We start from the raw sequence: 20,431 nt of genomic DNA on the forward strand, positions 1-20,431 counted from the left end.
AAGCTAAAGGGAGTTGCAGCTACGCAAAGAAAATGCAGGAGAGCAAAAAACCCCTCAGCTCCCAGCCTGAATCTCCACACAAGGGAATCATTATTTAGAGTGTGCACACTAGCTACACTGCTCAAATCCAGAGTTACAATATGTTAGAGTTGCAATAAAAGTGCAAGAACACTGTCTTCCTTGTCCTGCTGCAATATTTATATCCCAACCTCTGTTCCTTGCAATGTTTGGAATTTTCTACATAATCAAATTACAGTAAAGTTGTGCTCCAGAATTGAAGCTTTCTCTTTAAGACCAGCCAGGGAAAAAAGGCAGTGGCAATCAAGCCTTTATCTGGCTTGAAGGTAAGAAAAAACCGAACCCAAAGTAGTTTTACAGGTTAGGGTGCTACAGATAATGATATAAGAATTTTAACAGCCTGTTACAGCAGGTAGTGATGCGGATTTGTAGTTCTTTCTTACCTTATCAATACATCTGTTTAATTCCTCACTCAGGGCTTCTTTTTCTTTCTGCAGCTTTTCATTTTTAGTAAGTAAGCTCGAAACTTCATTTTGAAGGTCAGAGAGCTCAGGACATCTAGGCAGCTGTGGAAAACAAATCCCTCACAGTTGCATTTCTGCATTTCGCATGCAAGTGTTACACAAAGATCTCTCTTCTCCAGGAAAAGCATCCCACTCTGGATCAAGTGGAAGAGAGAGGAGCATACTCCAATTCAGTAGGAATGACCGTACAAGTATCGCTCATGCAACCCAGAGTCATCCTTCCTGCAACAGCAGGGCTAAGGGTTCTGAATTACCCTGGGATCCCTTGGATTTGCTTTACGGCTGGTCTTTCTCTGCCTCTTCTGTGAAAGGGGAAAAAAATACTGTGCTACTGACTCTGATCCTTCTCCCATTTGACACAGTGCTTTAGCTTAACACTCTGCCTCCTCCTGTGCTGTTGTCTTTGCTCACTCAATCTTCTGTCTTTAATTAGACTCGAGCCACAATCCACTCTTTACTGAATAGGCCTCATCTGCTTTTGCTTTTTAAAACCATTATCAATCCTAAGCATTGAGTGCTTTACACTGTAAAGAAAATTACTTTGTGGAGACCTAATCAGGAGAGCTAACTCATTTGTAGCCTTCCTTATCTATGTTTATTAGCATATATTTACAGCCAATTGAACCTTGCTTATACAGGCATTAACCAAGCCATCCAGGAAATTATCCTTAGAAGTTGTGAGATATCAAAGTCTCCGAATGGGTTTAGCATCAGGAATTCTCTCCAAGAGGACATGCTGGAAGAGACCAGTCAAATGGAGCTATTTGGGGATCACCAGTTACACAGGAAAGCGTTCCCATGCCTATCCTGTCTGCACAAACTAGAAAAGACCTGTCTATTCCTTGATCAGAGCTTCAAATGTTTGTCTTCATTGTCAAAGCCTGTCTTTGTAGATCCACTACTCCAAAATACCTTTTGGCAAAGGCTAAGTGAAACCAACCTTATTTGAACAATTGTGCATTGTACCCAGAGACCATTTCAAGAGGATTTATGTTCTGCTACGGTTAGGATGTTTCTTTAAAGAAATTAACTGTCTCCAACTCAGGCAAGAGAACAGGGCACATTAAGAGGCAGCCAGCATTACCTCATGGCACTCAGTAGGATGCCATACCTGTTTTGTCTTCTCAAGTTCCTGCTTGAGGATGTGGTTCTTCTGCTCCAATATATGAGCTTGAACCTTCATTTCCGACAGCTCCATCTCCAAGGAAGACACCATATTTGACGACTGCAAAAAGTAAAAGGCTCAGATTTCAACTGAGGAGACACGCAGAGTAACAAAGGTTAACCAGAGGATGCTGCGGGCAGCTCCTGCCATGCTTTCCCCTTCCGCCCTCACTGCCACATACATGTGCCTATGTGGCTAGTACTTAAGAAGGTTCAGCTTTGAAAGACCACGCACAGCTTGAGAAAGGGATGCTAATTCCATAGCATCTGTGCATTGCTAAAAGTTCAACTGTTTTATACCAAGAGAGATAGTGTAATCCCGTACCTTTACTTTGGAGTTTTCCAGTTCCTCTTTCAGTACCAGTCTCTCCTTTTCCCATTCTTCCAGGGTACATTTTCCCACTTCCCTTTCCTTTTGCTTGAGCACCCTTGCCAGCTGTTGATTAAGATCCTGCACATCTGCTTGATTTTTGGAGTTCCTCTGGCTAAGTTCTGTATTTTCAGAGTCCAGTTGCTGGTTCCTGGTCTTCAGATCTGCTACCTGAATTGGGACAGCAGCGTCAGTTATGACTGCTTCCACAGTGGGGAGTAGATTTTAAAAACATTTCCTTTAGATGTTTAAAACACTGACAAGCATCGTTCCAATTCAGTGGTTCAGCCAAGACAACAGAATCACTAAATGGTGACTCTGAATAGCAGGACATGGCAGTTAACTGTACTCTATGTAACAGTCACGACCCCTGTAGCACTGCTTGCTTTATTTCCTTAAAGCATATTCAACTTGCTCCATGCCTTCATTTTAGGCCAAATCAACTGTTTAAGGTTAGGAATCCTCCTGGTGGCCTGTTGCATGCATGGTCAGCCTCACAAACTGTTTATTTCTCATAAATGCCCTCAGTTATATCAGTTATGTTACCAGTCATCTGGCACACCACTCTGTTCCTCCTTCCCTTTGCCGTGCTGATGTATACCTCCAGGGTTACGCTGGTGAGCTAGTAGATTATTCTGAGCAAGCAGAATTTTACTAAGCAAGACTAAGAAGGACATGAACGTAAGAGCTACTTAAACCTTCTACTCTGCCTAGCATAACAAACCACCCTTAAAATAAAAGTAGCAGTCTCATGGATACGAGCAAAGGGTCACAGCTGGCAGCATTCCTAGACCTAGCTAGCTGGGAAGTAAGCAGAGGCTGAGTCACACAACCTCCATTTCCCATGGGCTACTGCAGAACATTATCCACAAAGACTACAAACCAAAGATTTTAACATTATATTTCTATTTAAAAATCTATTAAATATTATAAAATATTAAATAAACTTTCCAAGTTTAGTATGGAAAGTGCGCTCAAGTCCATAAGCTAGATGTTACAGTTGTCTTCTGGTCAGGTCAAACAAACCTCATACCAATCCCAAAGAATTAATGAGAACAGTTATCAAAAAGTTTAAATATATATAATGGCCATTTTCTACTGCCTTTGTGACCATCTAAGGAACAGCTTTTATACAGTGCTGATCTCTACAGAGGAGGTTATGGGCTCAGTTTGTATACCTGCTTTTTCAGGTTGTCAACCATCTTCTGTACGGCCACTTTCTCCTTTCTCACAGCTTCTATCTTTTGCCTAAGGAAAAATGAAAGCTTGTTAACATTAGGGTCACTTCTTAATATACATGCCTAGAAGAATGGGCTAGTTTTTGACACGGCCAGAAATGATAATTCCGGATATTTATTTATTGCTTAGCATCATTGTTTCGCATAGGCTAGGCAAGTTCTCAGTTCCTCAAGGTACCCCACGTAGTTCTTTTCTAGAAGGGAAGAATACTCCCAGCAGCATGGATGGTTAACTACTTGCATAAGACCAAATGACTGAAATCCTCTGTCACACTGTACTTTTTCCTGCCTTTTCCAAGGCTACAGCAGCCCAACAAGCTCTGCCATTGCGGAAGCAAGAATTGCATCAGGTGAGCTCGTAAGTAGGTCCTGTGTTTGTGTGTGCTGCTGGGTCATCTGAACTCCTACAGTTAAGCAGCTACCGTGGCTCTAGGCATGGGCAGGGCAAGCTGGGGCAGGTGACAAGGATGAGGAATAGACTGTCCACCAACTGGGTTTCCAATGGCACCATGAAATAAGCCCATTTCAAATGCTGTAGACTAACACGTGAAGGAGCTTTGAGAGAAAGGAGGTAACCATGGTGTACACGGCAGCGAGAGCCTGCAGGCATACACCTGGTACGTGCCCCATTGAATTCTTACCTCATTTCTTCTCGGGATCCATTTAGCTCCCTCAGTTTCAGGCTGGAAGCACTACCTTCCTCATTTAATAAAGTCACCTCATTTTTCAGAATAGCATTTTCTTCTCTGAGCTTCTCAGCTTCACATCTGTGGCAGAGAGATGAGACAAGTGAAAACTGCTTCTGTATATAAGTCTAGGCCCACAGGGAAAAAAAAAAAAACACTACTAAAATCCTGAGCTACCTGTAATATTTCAAAACAAAGTTACAATTGACTTATTTTATGTATGAACGGTATATGGTTTTGACGTTTCATTTAGTATGAGCGCTCCCCAGAGCACCAAAAAAGGGGCTTTTTGTGCATGTTTTTGTACAGCTAGAGTTAGTTAAAAGTCTAAGATACCTAGTGAAGTTTCGCACTAATATTGTACTATACCTTTCAGTCCTTAAGTTACAAATAACGTAACTTTAAACAGCTTAACACCACATTATGCAGATTGCTAGGAGAGCGAGCTGTTTCCCCAGCTGTTTCTAGAGTCCGTATGCTGGGAACAGCAGCGTTGGAAAGTGCCTTTTCTGTCCTGAGGCAACAGTAACGAAATAACTTAGCCACTGTGTAATACCTGAAAGAACAATTTCCTGCAGGAAGCTGGTGCTGAACAATAATTAAGCCACCTGTAGCAACTTTATGGCCTCCAAAACAATCCTTGCTGAAATACAGCAGTTAAAAACAAGTAGGTAAAATCTATTATATTCTGTGTTATAATGGCATTTGCCACCTCACATACCTAATGGATTCCTAACACTACGTGCTTCTGCTGGAAAAAAAAGTTACCGTAATTCTCTAGTACTAACTTAAACATTGAGAAAAATAGTAGCACTTTTAGCATTCCGAGTAACATTCAGTACTAGAAGGGAGAAAACCAAGTGTAGAAGCGATATTAGTAAAAGCTAAAAGCATTCTGGAAGTGTTACCGTAGTATTTTGGCCATAAAAATACAGGGGTTTCTGATGTACCATAAACTACACACGGCGAAGGTGACTACATCCACAGACAGAGCAGCTGGCAGGTTGCTCCTGTTTTACCATTCATGTTAGGTCACGGTCAGAGAGGAGCAAGTCACACACATTTATTTCAACCGTCGTTATCCACGATTAAGCAGCCTGCTTGCTAGGAGTTAGAGTCCAAGGCACTGTTTTCTAGTCAAAGTTAAACTACAGTGGTTAATGCAGCACCCGTACGGCAGGCAGGCGGGCGGCTACGGCGCGATGAGTGGGCGCTAGGTTAGTTTCTAAGCGGCACGTTTGATTATTGTGGGGCCGGCACGTTTCCCACAAAGTTTTGCAAGCGTACGTTACCTCAGAAGATCAACTTTTTGCTGCAGCTCAGTGCACGTGCTTTGTAAGCCATGGGCCACTGCATTCCTCTCCCCTCTCCCTTCATGGAAATGCATGCCGGTTGGGTTAACCAGAGCAGCAGCTTTCTCCTCCAGCTTTCTGTTGGGCTCTTGCAGCTCCCTCTTTTCCAACGATATTTCTTTCACCAGGCTGTCGCTTTGGGCATGCTTGTTTGGCTGACCTGTAAATGCTGCAGCATGTTTTTCCAGCTTCCCAAGCTGGCACTGCAGCCCTAACTGGTCACTGCGTGCATCTGTGTTTCCTTGTGCGTCTTGTTCTTGGCCACCTTCCAATTCTTTAACTTTTTGGAGGAGCCATGTGTTTTCCTCTTGGAGCTTAATGCTTTCCAGTTGACTTTCTTCTAGTTTGCAATGAAGGCTTCTCAGCCTATGCAGATTGTCTTCTAGCACTTTATTGTTTTCAACTAATTTTATCATTTCAGATTTCAGATCCTCATTTTCTACCTGAATTGCTTCTTGCATTGACAGAAGTTTAGCCTGTGCCGTCAATCTGACTTCCAACTCTTTGACCCTTTTCCAAAGCTGAGCTATTATACTTTCCAGGTCACCATTTGTTGACCCAGGAGCATGATCAAGCAGGAGAGAGGCTTCACTCAGTTCTTCAGCCTTCTCAAGCTCAGCCTGCAGCTTCAGAGCATCGGAAACAAGCCCCTTATTTTGGGGAGCTCTTCTATGATTTAGCAGATGAACCTTCTGCTGTTTGACATCACTGCGTAGCATTTTTGGTTTGGGAACTCCCTCAAGATCTCTCCTTTCTCGCAGCAGAGGCACTCGAGAAAGCAGCTCTTGATTCTTGTCACAATCCTGACTGCCATCAGCTTCCAGTGCTGCTCTACCTCCTTGTGCCTGACACACCTGCACTTCGAGTGCACAGCCGCCTGCTCTGGCTTTAGCACGTGCTTTCTCCAAATCTGAATCCATCTCACTCATTTCTTCCGGATCTGTAGCGTCAGCCTCCAAAAGCGGAAGAACGTGTGAATCTGTTCCCTTGTCCACATCTTCACAATCGCTGGGCAACCCTTCAAAACCAGGATCTATTTCATTCGACAGCTGAGACTGTGCCGAGCCGGCGTCGGAGCAGCCGGGACTGGGAGGTCGCACGGGCTCCCGCTCCGCAGCTTGCAACCTGTGCTGCAGCCTGGCGATCTCAGCAGACATTCTGACATTTTCCTTCACAGCTTGCTCATGCACCTTCTGCAGATTTAAGAGGACATCTGCATCATCTCCCAGAGGAACAATACCAGAGAAAGAAGCAATTCTGCTCTTTGCTTTGGCATACTCATTTTCCAGGACCCGATAATGATTTTGTAGTGCAGAAAAGCTGTGGGTCTCCCACTGCAATTTCTGTATTTTCCCTTGAAGGTCTGAGATTTCCAAACTCATCTTGGCCTTTTCTGTTTCTGCTCTTACACAAATGTCTTTGTTTAAACTCTCCAAAGCAAGAAGTTTGGAATTGAGGTCTTCCTTCTCTTGCTTATATTCACTGTCAAGCCTCTCTAGCTTTTGCCTAACCAGCTTCCCATTTTCCTCCACCACAGATATACGCTCTTCTTTGTTCTTCAGCTCTTTTTCATGGTCAGTTTGGAGCTGTGCTATTTTATCATTTAGTTTTTTCTCTTGCATCTCAGCAGCACTCCTCAGGTCTTCGAGCTCCTTCTGAAGCTGCTCTCTCTCGCACACAAGCTTGTTCACTTCTTCCTTGAAGTTTTTTTCCAGGAGATCTTTCTCCTGGGTCAGGGCAGAATAAACTGCCTTTTCATTTGCCAGACTTTCTTTCAGTTGCTCGTGGGCTTCAGCAACCTCCTGAGCAATTTCATCCTTTTCAAACTCCCACTGAGATTTCTCCTCTCTCTGCTGTTCGGCAAGTTCACGCAGCTCTCGCTGGTAACGTCCTTCCAAATTTTGGATCATTTCTTCATATTTATTCACAAGCATTTGTGTGTCGACAGAAAACTGAGTTTCTGCATGAGATGCTCTTCTGTTATAGTCACTTTCCAATTTTTTCCTAAACGTGGTTAACATAATATATTACTAAACTCTGGGCTAACTCAAAGAGATTCAAATGGCTTTTTAGGCTGAATAAAACAAGCTGAAAAATTACTTTTTCACTGAGTTTTAGATGAAGTACTATTTGACAGGTGTTTCTGAGAGCCAAAGTTAAATTTGAGGCAATTTGTTGAAACTTCAAAATTAAAAATCTAATTGCCTTGGAAAAGTGTAACACATGAAATGTCCTCAGAAAAGGCCTCACATACAATATAAGCCCTTCTATACTTGTGATCAGATTTGTGGGGGTAGATGTTCTTACACCTATCTCTCCTTGTCACCCCAGGATGGTTTCAGTTGCTTTTGACACTCAACCTTGGCTAAACGCATTTACTAGCCAACCCTATACTTCTTCAGAAAAGTAGTCCGAAAACCCAAATGCTTTAAAAGAACAAAGCAGGAATTTGTAAGGTCCAGGGATCCTGAACAGAGCTCAAATTAATCATGTCTGGTCATGCTTTTAACACTATTGTTGCCTCTGGGTGAGCTAAAAATCAGTAAGATTTGATTGAAAAAGGACAGAAGAAAAAGCCCCTGGGTAGCTGCCCAGTGTTCTAGAATAAAACAGGTAACAGCACCGTACAGTTCGTACACTTGAATTTGGCATCAGGAGTCACTTCTGCACTAAGTTCACCTTGGTCACCACGCCAAGCCATCAAGGTCAGCGTACCCCGGTACGGTCCCCGCCAGCGGTGACACTCACCTCTCCTCCTCCAGGTCCTGCTCGTGCTTCCTCAGCAGCTCTTGTCGGAGCTCTTCCTTCTCCAGGGCATGCACCTCTGCCATCCTTTTCAGCTGCTCATGAAAGCCACGTTCCAGCTCCCCCTTCTCTTCCTGCAGTGTCTGCACTAAAACTCTCATCTTTTCTTCCACCCAGACACCATTTTGAATCAGTTCTTCCCGTTCTTGACTAAACTTCTCGTTTACCTGCTCCAGTCGGGCTCTAACATCTTCTTCGTGCTCCTGCCTCAATAGTTCTTGCAGATTGGCTTTTTCCTCATCAAAATGCATTTGTAACTTGTTTTTCTCATCACTGTATTTACAGTCAAGCTTTTCTTGCTGTTCTCTGAGCACCGCTGCCTCTCCTTGCAGCTCTGAAATTTGATTTTTAAGTCCAGTTATTTCCTTTTCCATGACATGCATCTCTTCAGCGTACTTCTTCCTCATATCCTCTTGCTCCTTTTCACAGTGGGTTTTTGTCTCATCTAGCTGCTTTTTGTAATGACTCACCTACAAAAAGAAAAGCAGATTGGATTGGTTACATTTTCTACAGAATGTTCTACAGAGATGTTTTCCCAATGTTTCTGTGTTATATACTTCCATATATTCTACAGAATACTTTGATTTACACATTAGCATCTTAGATTTATTTCCCCTGTAAGGAATGCTAAAGAGCTCAGCTTAATTTCTTACTGGGATAAATATTATTGTGATGCAGAAGCCAGTGAAATTCATGCTCTTCCATTAAGTGAATTTGTAAAAGTTATTAATGGCTTTGCTTTCTAAGTCCTAAGTCAGTTTTGCAAATTGCAAGTGGACTCCTTTTATTTCACCGATTACTTTTTCAAAACCTTCCCCAAATCAAGAGGCAGATGAGGCCTTTCCTTTGAAAAAGGTTGGGGTTTTTTGTTTGGGGCTTGGGTTTGGTTTTTTTTTGTTTTGTTGTGTTTGTTTTACAGAAGTGATACCAGACAAATGCTTAAGAAAAAGTAATGACTGGGGGGTGATACTTTATCAGCCCCCTTTTCCCACTCCCATCCCAGCTTTCCCAATACGGTTTCAGTCTACCTGTGTTACGCCATACGTGAAATGAATATTGTTCTAGATAACAGTTATAATTCTATAGCCATCTCTCATCTGGAGGTGGGCACTGGTCTGATCGTTGCAGTGGAAGCCTGGTGGGATCCCCCCCACAACTTCTGGTCCTGAACTGACTCCCGCAGAGCAAGCCTGGCCAACTCTACCCCCTTAGGGCACTCGCCCTAAGCCCATCCAGACCCATTGGCTCTGCGTGGAGAAACCTTGGAGATAGCTCTGCACGTGGGGCAAGATTAATCTGCAGACGGACACCCAGAAAACGGGGAGGTGACTGCCCATTTTCAGTAGCACAGGTGTCCTAACTGCAGAGTTTCCATACTCCCACAGCACAGATCGCGTTTCAACGCCACCAGGCCACCCAGGCGTAGCATTCAGCAGTGCAGACCCCTGCCAGCAGCCTTTCCACCCCACAGTTATCCCGTGCCAGTGGGATCGAAGTGGCCAGTGTGGAGGCAGCAGACTTTCAAGACAGGAGATGCAATATTGCCTCGGAAAGGCGCGCGGCTCTCTCGTTAGCTGGCGGGTGGTGTGAGGATCTATTGCAGCATTCATTCAGCCCTCTCCATCGCGCAGCAACATGCAGAAGGAGCAGGGAAGGTAGATCCTCCGATTCACAGAAAGGTTATAATTTGACCAGGAATTAAAAGTCCCTCAAGACCATTCCACCTGTATGAACGGGCTGAAAAAGTTATTCAGATTAAAATAGCTTACTGTGTCTTCAAGCTCCTGTTTGAGGTGATGTAGATCCCGGTGATGTTGCTCCTTCATTTGTTCAATAGCCATTTCCGCCTCTATGCTCATATTTAATGGGTTGCAGTCTTCTGAACCAAGTCCTTTAAAAACAGTAATTACATACATGTTCTTGAAGCCCAAAGAGATACATTCTCAACAGAGTTATTTCATCAATTTAAATTTGTTTAGGCAGATACTTGCAGCTCTCAAATTCCCCTCACACACAGAGACAAGAAACTGCAAACATCAGTTTCAGCTTTGAATATAATATAGCAGCTGTATTCCACTTAGAGTTAAATAGCAAAAGGGAGGTGGTGGTTGAGTCTCACTGTGAAGGTTTGGGAAAGTTTCTACTTAATTGCCTCACGTTATCATAAATACCTACAGCACAGAAGTTGGTCATAAAGGAGATGTGCTTTACCTTGGTCAGGTTCAATACCACTATTGCCGTGACTTTTCATATCAACGTCGAACTCTTCCGACAGTGAATTTTTCAGCGAGGGCCGGAGCACTTTGCCTTGGGCACGGTACTCCTCCAGCTCCGAGTGCAGCTCATCTATCCGGTCCTGAAGCTCCTGAGAGCGGGGGGAAAAGATGCCGGAGTGAAAACAACCAAGGCAGCTGAGCACCTGTACATCACCACACTCCCACGGCGAGACATTTAGGAGGGAATTACAATAGGTAAAGACTTGTTAATAATCCTGCCATCATGCCACAATTAGTCATCCTCCTATCAGCAAAACAACACCCCTTTCCAGGTTCCAACCTGTGCAAGTAACAGATGTGTTTCTTACTAAAAGAGCAGAAGCTTCTTCAGACTGAGCACTTGTATATATTCTGCCTCTCAAGTATATCGTGCTCCAGGACCCTCCACTCTATTCCTTCTTCCTACAACCTTTTTTAAACAGCAGCTTAGGAACATTTTCAAACAGTCAAGAAATGCTTCTTCAAACACCATTTACTTGCAAAATCAAATCAGAAGCAAAAGATCAAATTAGGAAAGAGATACCCTCATTACTGCATTTACCATCTGGTACTTCTGCCCACTTGCCAGAGGAATATCCCGAGTGCTTGTGCCAAACGCCATGCACTCAGCTCAATGAACAGTGTTTATTGAGGAAAATTAATCCCTGAATGTGTAAACACACAATTACGTAGATTTGAAAGGTTCAGAGAGTGAACCCTGAGTACTGATTCATATCTGCCAGTACTCAAAAAAAAGAAAATCAATTGCTTATTCAAGCGACGTATTTACAAGAAGTATCAATTCAACGAATAGTTCTAGGTGGTCTTTGCGTTTAAACTGCAACTTCCTAAGAGACCTACTAGGATGTTTCAGATTAGACAGCCTTTTGACAGAGTAGTCCATTACTGAACAAAAAGGCTCATGCAGAACAGATGAGCCGAATGCCCATAACCATAGTAGTCATCAGAAAGTAGATATGTAAAAAGATACTTGCTGGCCCACCTTAAAGAAGTATTTCAGCCATACAAGATTTGGGGAAGAGAAGACAAGCTTTAAATTTTCAGTTTTATTTTAAGGAAATACTACTGTTTTAGAAACCACCAAAACTTGGATTTATCTCGTTTCTGCTGTTAGTTCCTGAATTCAGATTAGGGCAAACTATTCCATAAATCGAAAAAGCACTAGTGCACACCTGGGCAAGGAGTTGAGCTTGATATCCAGCTGGGGAACGAATGAGGCTCCATAGACCCAACCCCAGCCCACCCCTGGGGCACCTCACCCTCTTACCCTGCACTGCCGCTCGTACTCGCTTCTCATCTGTGCCAGCCTCTCCTCCTGCAGGAAAAACTCCGCGCTGCTGGGATCCAGGTCACCAAACTGCAACGGCATCAACGGGATCCAGTTACTCTTGCCCCACACAGCCCTGCTCATCGCAGCCTGGGTGCCATCTGCAAGCAGTCCCGCCGCCCGCACGCTCTCCCTTCTGTTTTTTTTTTTTTTTATTTTAAATACAGAAGCTCTGCTTCCCTGCTGGTAGGGGACAACGAGCACCCTCCCTAACAAACATTAGCTGCCGTCACACCATAACTCTCATGCTAACTGTGACTGCAGGCCCCAGCTTTCTATCTTAGCATATGCACATCTCTGTTGGATAAATAATCCCAGTTTTAAAGAAGCCTGGAAAACAGACGCTGGGTGAGAATCCAAGCACGAGAGCCTTTGTCTATAGATACACACACACTAAAATGCCTTTGAAGAAGCTGATATTCTGATGAGTTTGTTGTAATACAACCATGATCGCCTTGATTTTCACCTAGAGTTCAGCAGAGGTGCCATGTAAGACCTAGCACCTCCTGTATCATCTTCCCTAGAAAGGGCCTGCACGTTGGGTCTATCCAAAACTATGTGCTGGGGAGAAGAATCCCCACAGATCTGCTGGATGATTGCCTTCACTGTAAGGCTTCCTACTGTTAATTAGTGTAAAACTACAGATAAGGTGGAGTATCTTTAATTTCCTTAACTGGAAGTGAGCCATGTCAACAAGGGAGGCTGTGCCTTGGTCACATCTGGATAGGCACCCCAAGAGCCTCTGGCTATTAGTTAAATTGGCAGTTTGAGCGTAGTAGCTGAAAAGCAATTTAATTCCGGGCACATACTGGGAAGAGGATTTACCTTCTCAGCCAGGACGTTTTCCAAGTTCCTCTGCAGTTTGCTTGCCAAACTTTCGTACTCGGCCAGTTTTTCTCCTGTTTCCAATAGCTCGCTTTCCAGGCGGCTGTTTTCCTGGACCAAACAAAACCACCCAACAGCCTCAGCATTTGGAGAAGGAAAACATTAGCACGTGGTAACTCATTAGGAGAAGAGTAATCTCCCAGTCAAGTCAGCGGGTGACACTGTTACAAGCTTCAGCTGAAGACAGGAGTTGTGAATCCAGAGGCACACACAACCCCTCTTGCTGCAGCAAAACAGCGAGTGTGAACACCGGACTGCAGCCCCTCTCGCCTTTCAGATGTCTGCTTCAGAGCAGTATTTTACAGTTTTCCTGATGCTCACAGGACAGCCACCCCCTTCAAAAGCTGCTTACCTGAACATCTGTAAGGGTGTATTTGCTCCCTCTGACTGCCAGCATTTTTGATGTTGTTTATAAGACAACACTATCACCATTTTCTTTTTTTTTTTTTTTTTTTCCAAACTGAGCAAAAATTGATTATATGTTAAGGCAACAGTCAGATAAAAAGAATTGTGGCTTCAGAGTTTTCAAAAAAAAAAAAGAATTTTGGAAAAAGATGTGAATCTGTGTGGTCACGGATGAGCGATACCATTGCATTAGGCAGCAGACAGATTATCAAAAGGCATAACAGCAAGCTTGCTTTAGAGGGAGGTTTTTAAATTGTTTTTAAAGCGATATATCTTGCCAAAGTTTAAAATATTATCTCCTGGCTGGAAAGCCAAGCAGCCAGTGAGGCAGACAGCCCATCCGATAGCCATACACATGGACGCTCTGCGCTTGATGGCAGCAGAGATTTGAACTGGAGCCTCATGAATCCAAGCAGTAACTTCTCGAGGTGACCCAAAAAACAATTCTCAGGGATACACCTCTATCTTGCTGCTGAAATTACTTTCAGCTAGCTCAGCACGCACTGTGACACATCCTCTCAACCAGGACTGCGCTGCAAGCCTCGCTCCCCACTCCTGGGCACTCTTGCCTTTTGGGGGAAAACACCGGCTGCCTTTAATCCCTGTTACCTTCAGGGAAAGGGCCAGGCGGTCCCGGATGTAGTTCTCATCGGTTTTCAGCTTTTCTATCTCCTGCTCCAGCTCCAGCCGCTGTTTATTAGCCTGCTGCAGGATTTGCTCCCTCTCTCTCCGGAGCTCGTTCTTCAGAGCTGCAATTCGTTCCTTGTACTCCTCGTCCAGCTTCCTGCGAAGGCGACGGAGGTAAGAAGAGCTCGTAAGAAAAACCAGGTGGCAAACACCGCGGCGAGTGAAGCTTGGTGGCAACCAGCAGGCGCAAAGCCCCCCGCCACCACCCCCGCGCCCCTGCAGTGCTGCGGCGGCGATGCCGAAGAGGAGGGGAGGGGGGAACCAGGGACACCGCACCTGAGGTTGTACTCATTCCGGCGCTCAATTGCGGCGTGGTGGTCGTCCACTTCGGAGGCCATCAGGGATTTCAGCTTTTCGGCTTTTTCCAAGTCTGACCGCAGCTTCTCTTTCTCTCTGGCCACTTGGTCAACCCTCTCCCTAGGGTAAGCACAGCCGGCCTGCATTAGGTCACCCCTCCCAGCTCCCCTGAAGAAGGTACTTATAAGAGGCTCATCAGAGAAGAACAGCTCGGAAAGCTCTCCAAGGTTCTTTATGAACTGCACTTAGTCACTAGATATGAACTTCCACACATGCTCTGGGCCTATCTTGATATCCCCATTGGTCTCGAGACCTCAACACTTGAGCTCCTCAGCTGTGGTCTATCCCCCCAAATTACAGCACTATGCCACTTTGCCAGGCCACTTTCTGCCCCATTAACTTGTTCTCATCATTTTATTACCTTTATCACTTCATCCTTACACTACATCCAATCTGGTTTTGATCACAAGTTTGTAAGATCTGCTACACCGAGCAGCTTTCTCGATGGGAACCTGACAACAAAACTCTCCACTGAGTGAATGTAAAAAAGGTATTTACACATGTAGATGCAAACAAACAGCGGGAAGCCTCATCTTGTGAGGTTTCATATGAGCAAAACAGGCAGCTTGCAAGCGCAAGTGGTAAGCCAACAGGTAACAGGGCACTTGCTGGTTATTAAGACTACAGAAGTCATCTGTGGTGTCATATGGAGGTGGATGCATAAGATGATAAATATCTAAACTATTCAAAGATTTACACTATAAAAAACCCCACCACTAACAACTGGAGCTAGTGCACATGGCAGATGGATGCAACAGGAATGAACCTATGCAAAAGGGAGGGTGCAATGCTCAGAGCAGGAGTCTCCAAAGTGGAGTGGACAAGGCGATCCACTGGTGTGTGGGGAGAAATATCTGAGCTTCAGTAGTCTATGTATATAATATATAAATTAATATACATACATACAGGGAAATGTTTCCCCTCTCTCACTGGAGAAGCCTGCACAGCAAGTCCAGTGCAAAGTCAAACTGTGTTGGCTTTCACATGAAAAAAGTGGGGGTGCGTGGTGGTTTTGCACCTCACCTACACCTCCACCACGTGGCAAAACCTACATAATGCTACTGCAAGAAATCAGTTAGGATTAAAGGTACTGCTCATCAAATCGCACTAGCCTCTGTCCTGAGTGCATTCCTTGGCCACCAGTGATCACTGCAGAGTGCAGTGACCATTTCTGGACTGCAGAGCAGGGCTGAAAACAGCCTGCTACTTTGATTTTTTTTTTTTTTTTTTTTTTTTAATAAGTATATTTTTCTGCAATACTTGGGTTTGAGTGTTTTCCCCACGCAAAACGGGAGAGTTGAAAGTTTCTGGCCAAGCCCACAGAGAACCCAGCCTTCCAGCAAAAGGGCAGCACCACGCCGATGCCCCTCGCAGAAGCGCTGGGAACCACCATTAATCAGCTGCTACTTAAGCCGCTGCTTGGCCAAACGCAGAGGGCGGCGAGGAGGCGGCAGAGCGGGCGATGCTGGTGACTTACAGCAAGTGTCTGATCTCCGTTTTAAAACTCGCCAGGGCTGCCTGGTGGACTCCGTTCTTGGTTATTAAAAGCTCATTTTCCAGCGCCAGTGTCAGCTCTGTCAAGTTCACCTTCCCGTCCAAGCTGAAATCCAAAGCCTGCAAAACAACACGTCGTTAGAACGCAACGAGCTTTCCTGCCCCGCAGGAGCCGGGAGACATTCGTCCACGAAGTGACAGGATAAAATGAAGATGCTCAAGAAAAGATCTTTGCTTGCTGATTAATCTGTCACAAATGCCTTTGGGGCAATAAACCAGACATCCCTGCCACCTTCCTACATTAAAGAGCTGCTGCCAGCGTTGGAGATGGAAAGTGTCCTGGTTGTGCTGAAAGACCAACAGGAAATTAAGCCCATGCCTGATTAAAATTCTCTAGAGGACTCAACTACACTGTCCTTTCTACATATTATCATAGAATTATAGAATAGTTTGGGTTGGAAGGAACCTTAAAGATCATCTAGTTCCAACCCAATGTTCAAATGCTGCAAGAAATTGGTTGAGGATTGGTTCATGTTCAAGAAAACCAGTTCTTGCAACAGAGACAACACAGAAGCAGCCTTGTAGAAGGTATTTGATAGCAAAGATCCCACCTCTTCGAAGCTAAGCCATTGGCAACTGCTTGTAATTTCCTTGAAGCTAACTCTGCAGGAGCACAAAGCCGAGCGCAGGAAGGCTAGCGACGGGGCCGAAATGCTGCAAAAACTGGAGAAACCACCCTGGTGACACCAGCCACACAGCAAGTTACCAGTAGAAAGCAACAAGCAGCAGAGAAGGTAAAGGCGTAGCACGCAAATCTGGTGAAAACAGTACCACGTTCTCAAACTGGCCTGCACGAGCCCACACTACACATGGGTTTTAAAGCCTGAGCAATGGCAGAGTTTATTACAATCTGGATGTTCAGGATTCACACGGGCATTAGATGCCAAAAGGAATCTGCCATCATCACTGCTGGGAACCCAGCAACGGTCTCAGAACAGGCACGTGAAATTATCTTCTCCCGTCCACACCTTCTAGTGAGATGGACAGGGAGGGGGTTTACTTCAGGTATCTGATTTGCACCCCCCATTACTCTTTTAATCTGTGTAATAAGAGACTAATTACTGGGCAAGGGTTCAAGTGCTGTCTTCCACCTCAGTGCAAGCAATAATTCAGGTCATCCCAGTGCTAAAAGGTTTGCAGGTGCAACCACTCAGTGAGGTAAAGGAATTAAATTGCTTTCTACAAATATAGGTGACCTGTTCGAACTAAGCTGGAAGTCACATTACATTTTTATCATTAATTTCTAGCTAACTTTGGGATGAACCATCATTTCAATAAAGGCAATTATTGGAAATTTCCCAGAACAGTTAGACACTTGTCACCAGCACTAGGAATTTTAAAGGAGGGAAAAAAAAAAAATAATCCAGGTATAGTCCAACATCCCAACCTAGGCCGGGGAGGGGGGGGGGGAAAGGTAAATAAAGAGAGTGAGCTGGAGCTGCCGGGTACCTTCAGGATCTCCTGGCTGTTCTCTATGCCCTCCTGGTGCCAGCAGTCGAGGACGTCCTCCACGCAGCCGTAGCCCATCCCGTCGTCCAGGCTGGAGAAGAGGCAGAAGCCGATGGTGCTGGGCATGGCCGAGGGGGTGGTCGTGCGCCTCCCGCTTTCATCGAAGGACTGCCGAGAGAGGGGAGAGGGAGCGATGGGGCACGGGCAGAGCCAGGCATCCGGCCGCCCCGCGACGAGAAAGGCTTGGAAATGTCATTTCGCTAACAGTGCTCTGGAGATTAAGGATTAAGGTCTGCTTTTCCTCACTGTCAAGCAAATACGCGGCCGGAGCGCTGCTGTTGACCTCACGGCACCACAGCACAAACAGGCACTTCGTATTTAAAATAAATCTGAGGAGAAACAGTTTCAGAGCTCTCCTCAGTGCTCCAAAAGTGTTTTCCACTGTCCATTTTTGGCTTCAGGCATCGCCTCCCCTAAAAAGGCTGCAGGGAGCAAACGCAGAGGTGCTTTTGCTATAGCTCTCAGCTTCCAGGCAAAGATAGGAAGTAGATTTCAAACTCTCCCTCCAAAAAAAAAAAAAAAAAAATATTAAAGAAGAGATGTGGGACCTGCAAGTCCACAGTCTCCAGCCGGGGACCTGCAAGTCCACAGTCTCCCAGCCAACCCCAGGCCACCGCTGCATCCAGTTCATACCATTTACTTACTGTACTTCACAGCTTGCACGAGCCATCTCCAAGCCGCATTAATTTTAAAGCGGATCCACCTCCCCTTTACCATGAGGGTGTTTTCTGCTTTATCCACCCCCCCGGCCCCGAGGCAGCCGGCAGCACTTCATCCCATCGACGGTGCTGCTCCGGGCATCCCTGGCTCGGCTCTATCCTGCCTCTGCGGGGCAGGGGGGACCATCCCAGCTGCCCCACCACAGGGACAAACGGGGAGGAAGAGGAGGAGACAGGCTAGGTGGGGTTTGCTCAGGATTTCTCCCCCTCCTCCTGCTTTTACCCCGGGATCCGTTTCTCACCTGCATGGAGAGGTGTCGCTTCAGCTGTCTGTATGGAGTAGATGAAGAGGGTGTCAGTGATTTTCCATTTTTAAACAAGCCGTAGAAGAAGTCCTCTACGCTCATGGTGCCGTCTTGCTCCAGGTTATGGAGCACCTCTTCAATCACCTGCAAGCGGCAGGGGATAGAAATCACATCTGCTATTGCCAAAACCACCACGGTAACGATTTGGCACAAGAAAAATCATCCTATTCCCAAGGCTCTACCAAAAAAAAAAAAAAACAAACAACCCAAACCCAAAAGATCAAAGCAAAAGAATTACCTGGTACGCTGCATCAGCCTAACACTGGTACAGCAACCTTCGTAAACAAAATTGCAGAGCCACATACACTATGAAAATCCTGCCTGTAAAAGCACGTAAGCTCCTGGTCATCTTGGAGCCTCCATCTTGTGAGGCAGCATGAGAAAAACCCACCTCGTTTCATTCTGCTCTTGAGACAGGGTGACCTCGGGAATTCAGTGCAAGGTAGTGAGACAGACACCAAAACCCCAGCAGCATGTGAAGTGACCAGGCAAAAAAAAACCACAGTAAGACACTGCAAGGTTATAATAAATTAGTTTTATGCTTCAGGGCAGTCTGCCTTCTGAAAAGCAAGACCAACCTTATTAGGACCAGAGATGTTAAGATTAGTCCCTCACTATTTCTTTGTCTACAGTTTATTTTTTCCATTTTCTGCCTTAATATCCTGAAAACATTTTGCTGCAAATGCTGCAAAGAAGTACCTGCTCAGAAAGACATTCTATGAAGGAAATGATTACAAGCCATGTTATTTTAAGATGTAAACCAGTCTGAATTTTTTATAAAACTAAACCCTAAATTGACAAGAGATTTTTTTTGCTAAAGAATTAATTTTCTTGTAGAGGACAGAAACCGCCTGCAGGCCTTCTCAAAGTCAAAAGCAACCATCTATGAATATTTTAACGCATATTTACTGTCTAGCTAGAAGATTTCTGGGATTAAGGAGACATGCTTGGAATCTAGGATACGTTTTTAAATTCCAGTTTACTCTGTGATTGCATGAGAAGACACGCACGCTACGGTGTCAGCAAGGCTGGCAGCTGCCTTCCGCTAGCGCAGCCTCCCCACGTCTGATGGTTTGACACCAAGAACTCGCTGGAAAGCCACGAGCTGGAGCTGAAAAACCTCCTTCCAAGTAGCGACCTGTTACCCAGCACTTGCGCTTTAGGCTTGGGGTCAACCACGGGACAGACTTTGTGGGGGCCACGCTAAAAGCCAGGCGTGTGCGTTGGTGGGAGCGGGTCCGGACGGGGCCACTCACCTCCCCGGCCGCCGTTCGGAGCCCATACTGCTCGCAAATGGAGGTGAGTTTTTTGCGGTTCAGGTGGCCGTCCCTCGTGATGCCGAGGTGCTCGCAGACCTCCTGCAGCTTCTCCTCTATCCAGTCCGGGCTGGGCAGCGAGGTGCCGGGGGAGGCGTTCAGGTCATCTGGGTTCCAGAAACGCAGCTGCCCTGAAAACGGGGGGGAAAACTGCTCTGGTTTCTGCCCACCCACGGCACACAAGGGGCCACCAGAAGACCTGGGGGTTCCGCACATCACGGGGGACCCGCTGCCGCAGCGGGCAGAGCCTCCCTCCTTGTTCATCGGACCCCATGGGACCACCTGCCTCACCCTGCACACAGCACACTTGTAATTTTGGGGGTACGGCTACCAGCACGGCAATTGGACTCTACCAGAAGGAGCAGGTCCTGCTCAGCGTTCAACTCACACGTGCCACCGCAGGGGAGGGAACCCCGTGCCCAGGCGCAGGGTGAGCTGTGGCCAGGACCGTGACCAGGAGGATCTCTGGGGAGGGGGACAAGGCCGGTGGCCAACGTGGACTGGTGGCCAGGAAAAGTGCAGCTCTGCCATCTCAGCTGCTGGCATGGATGGAGAAGGGACCTCTCCACTTCAGGGCAGTTATGGGATCAAAGGAGAGGACGGAGCAAGTTGCATATCCACATATACCTTGACCAGGTTGACAACTTTAGTGGTTGCCTGTCTCCATAAACGTCACCCCTCAGTGGAGCTGCCTAAACTCCCATCCCCTTTGAACGTAAACTGCAGTGTATGTTTTGATCTAAGTACTTCCAAACACCCCTTCAGGGGAAGGAAAAAAAAAAAAAAACAAAATAGCCTTCAGCTGAACACATTTCCTCTACCTCCAGCAAATGCCTGGAGTGCAGTCTCATCCAGCTGGAAATGCTCAGAGCCACCAGACACCAAGCAGTCAGAGCCTGCTCAGCTGCAAAGCCACCTCCTTGCATCTGCTACC

General features: G+C 45.8%; 1 protein-coding gene across 15 annotated transcripts in view; it reads right to left on the reverse strand.

Moving 5' to 3' along the window:
• The window catches only part of NIN (ninein), a 64,830-nt gene that overhangs the window by 17,686 nt on the left and 26,713 nt on the right, over positions 1-20,431 (reverse strand). For 13 of the 15 annotated variants that reach the window (XR_006165892.1, XR_006165891.1, XR_006165893.1 and 10 more), the window contains 17 exons: positions 19,438-19,628; positions 18,119-18,265; positions 17,098-17,265; positions 15,572-15,708; positions 14,014-14,154; positions 13,660-13,834; positions 12,586-12,696; positions 11,701-11,790; positions 10,369-10,522; positions 9,927-10,048; positions 8,101-8,627; positions 5,293-7,356; positions 3,956-4,081; positions 3,255-3,324; positions 2,032-2,247; positions 1,654-1,767; positions 462-584 (listed from right to left, as the gene is read on the reverse strand). Coding sequence is in view for 12 of the 15 variants with exons in the window: in XM_042799124.1 (XP_042655058.1) it covers positions 462-584; positions 1,654-1,767; positions 2,032-2,247; positions 3,255-3,324; positions 3,956-4,081; positions 5,293-7,356; positions 8,101-8,627; positions 9,927-10,048; positions 10,369-10,522; positions 11,701-11,790; positions 12,586-12,696; positions 13,660-13,834; positions 14,014-14,154; positions 15,572-15,708; positions 17,098-17,265; positions 18,119-18,265; positions 19,438-19,628 (4,676 nt within the window). In the remaining 3 variants the exon portion in view is untranslated. Of the gene's footprint in view, positions 1-461; positions 585-1,653; positions 1,768-2,031; positions 2,248-3,254; positions 3,325-3,955; positions 4,082-5,292; positions 7,357-8,100; positions 8,628-9,926; positions 10,049-10,368; positions 10,523-11,700; positions 11,791-12,585; positions 12,697-13,659; positions 13,835-14,013; positions 14,155-15,571; positions 15,709-17,097; positions 17,266-18,118; positions 18,266-18,572; positions 18,646-19,437; positions 19,629-20,431 lie in introns of those variants that run through there. The other 2 variants (XM_042799132.1, XM_042799134.1) reach the window with 2 other exon arrangements.

Source organism: Tyto alba, unplaced genomic scaffold (genome assembly GCF_018691265.1).
Source record: "Tyto alba isolate M040663 unplaced genomic scaffold, T.alba_DEE_v4.0 Super-Scaffold_29, whole genome shotgun sequence".
Classification (NCBI taxonomy): domain Eukaryota; kingdom Metazoa; phylum Chordata; class Aves; order Strigiformes; family Tytonidae; genus Tyto; species Tyto alba.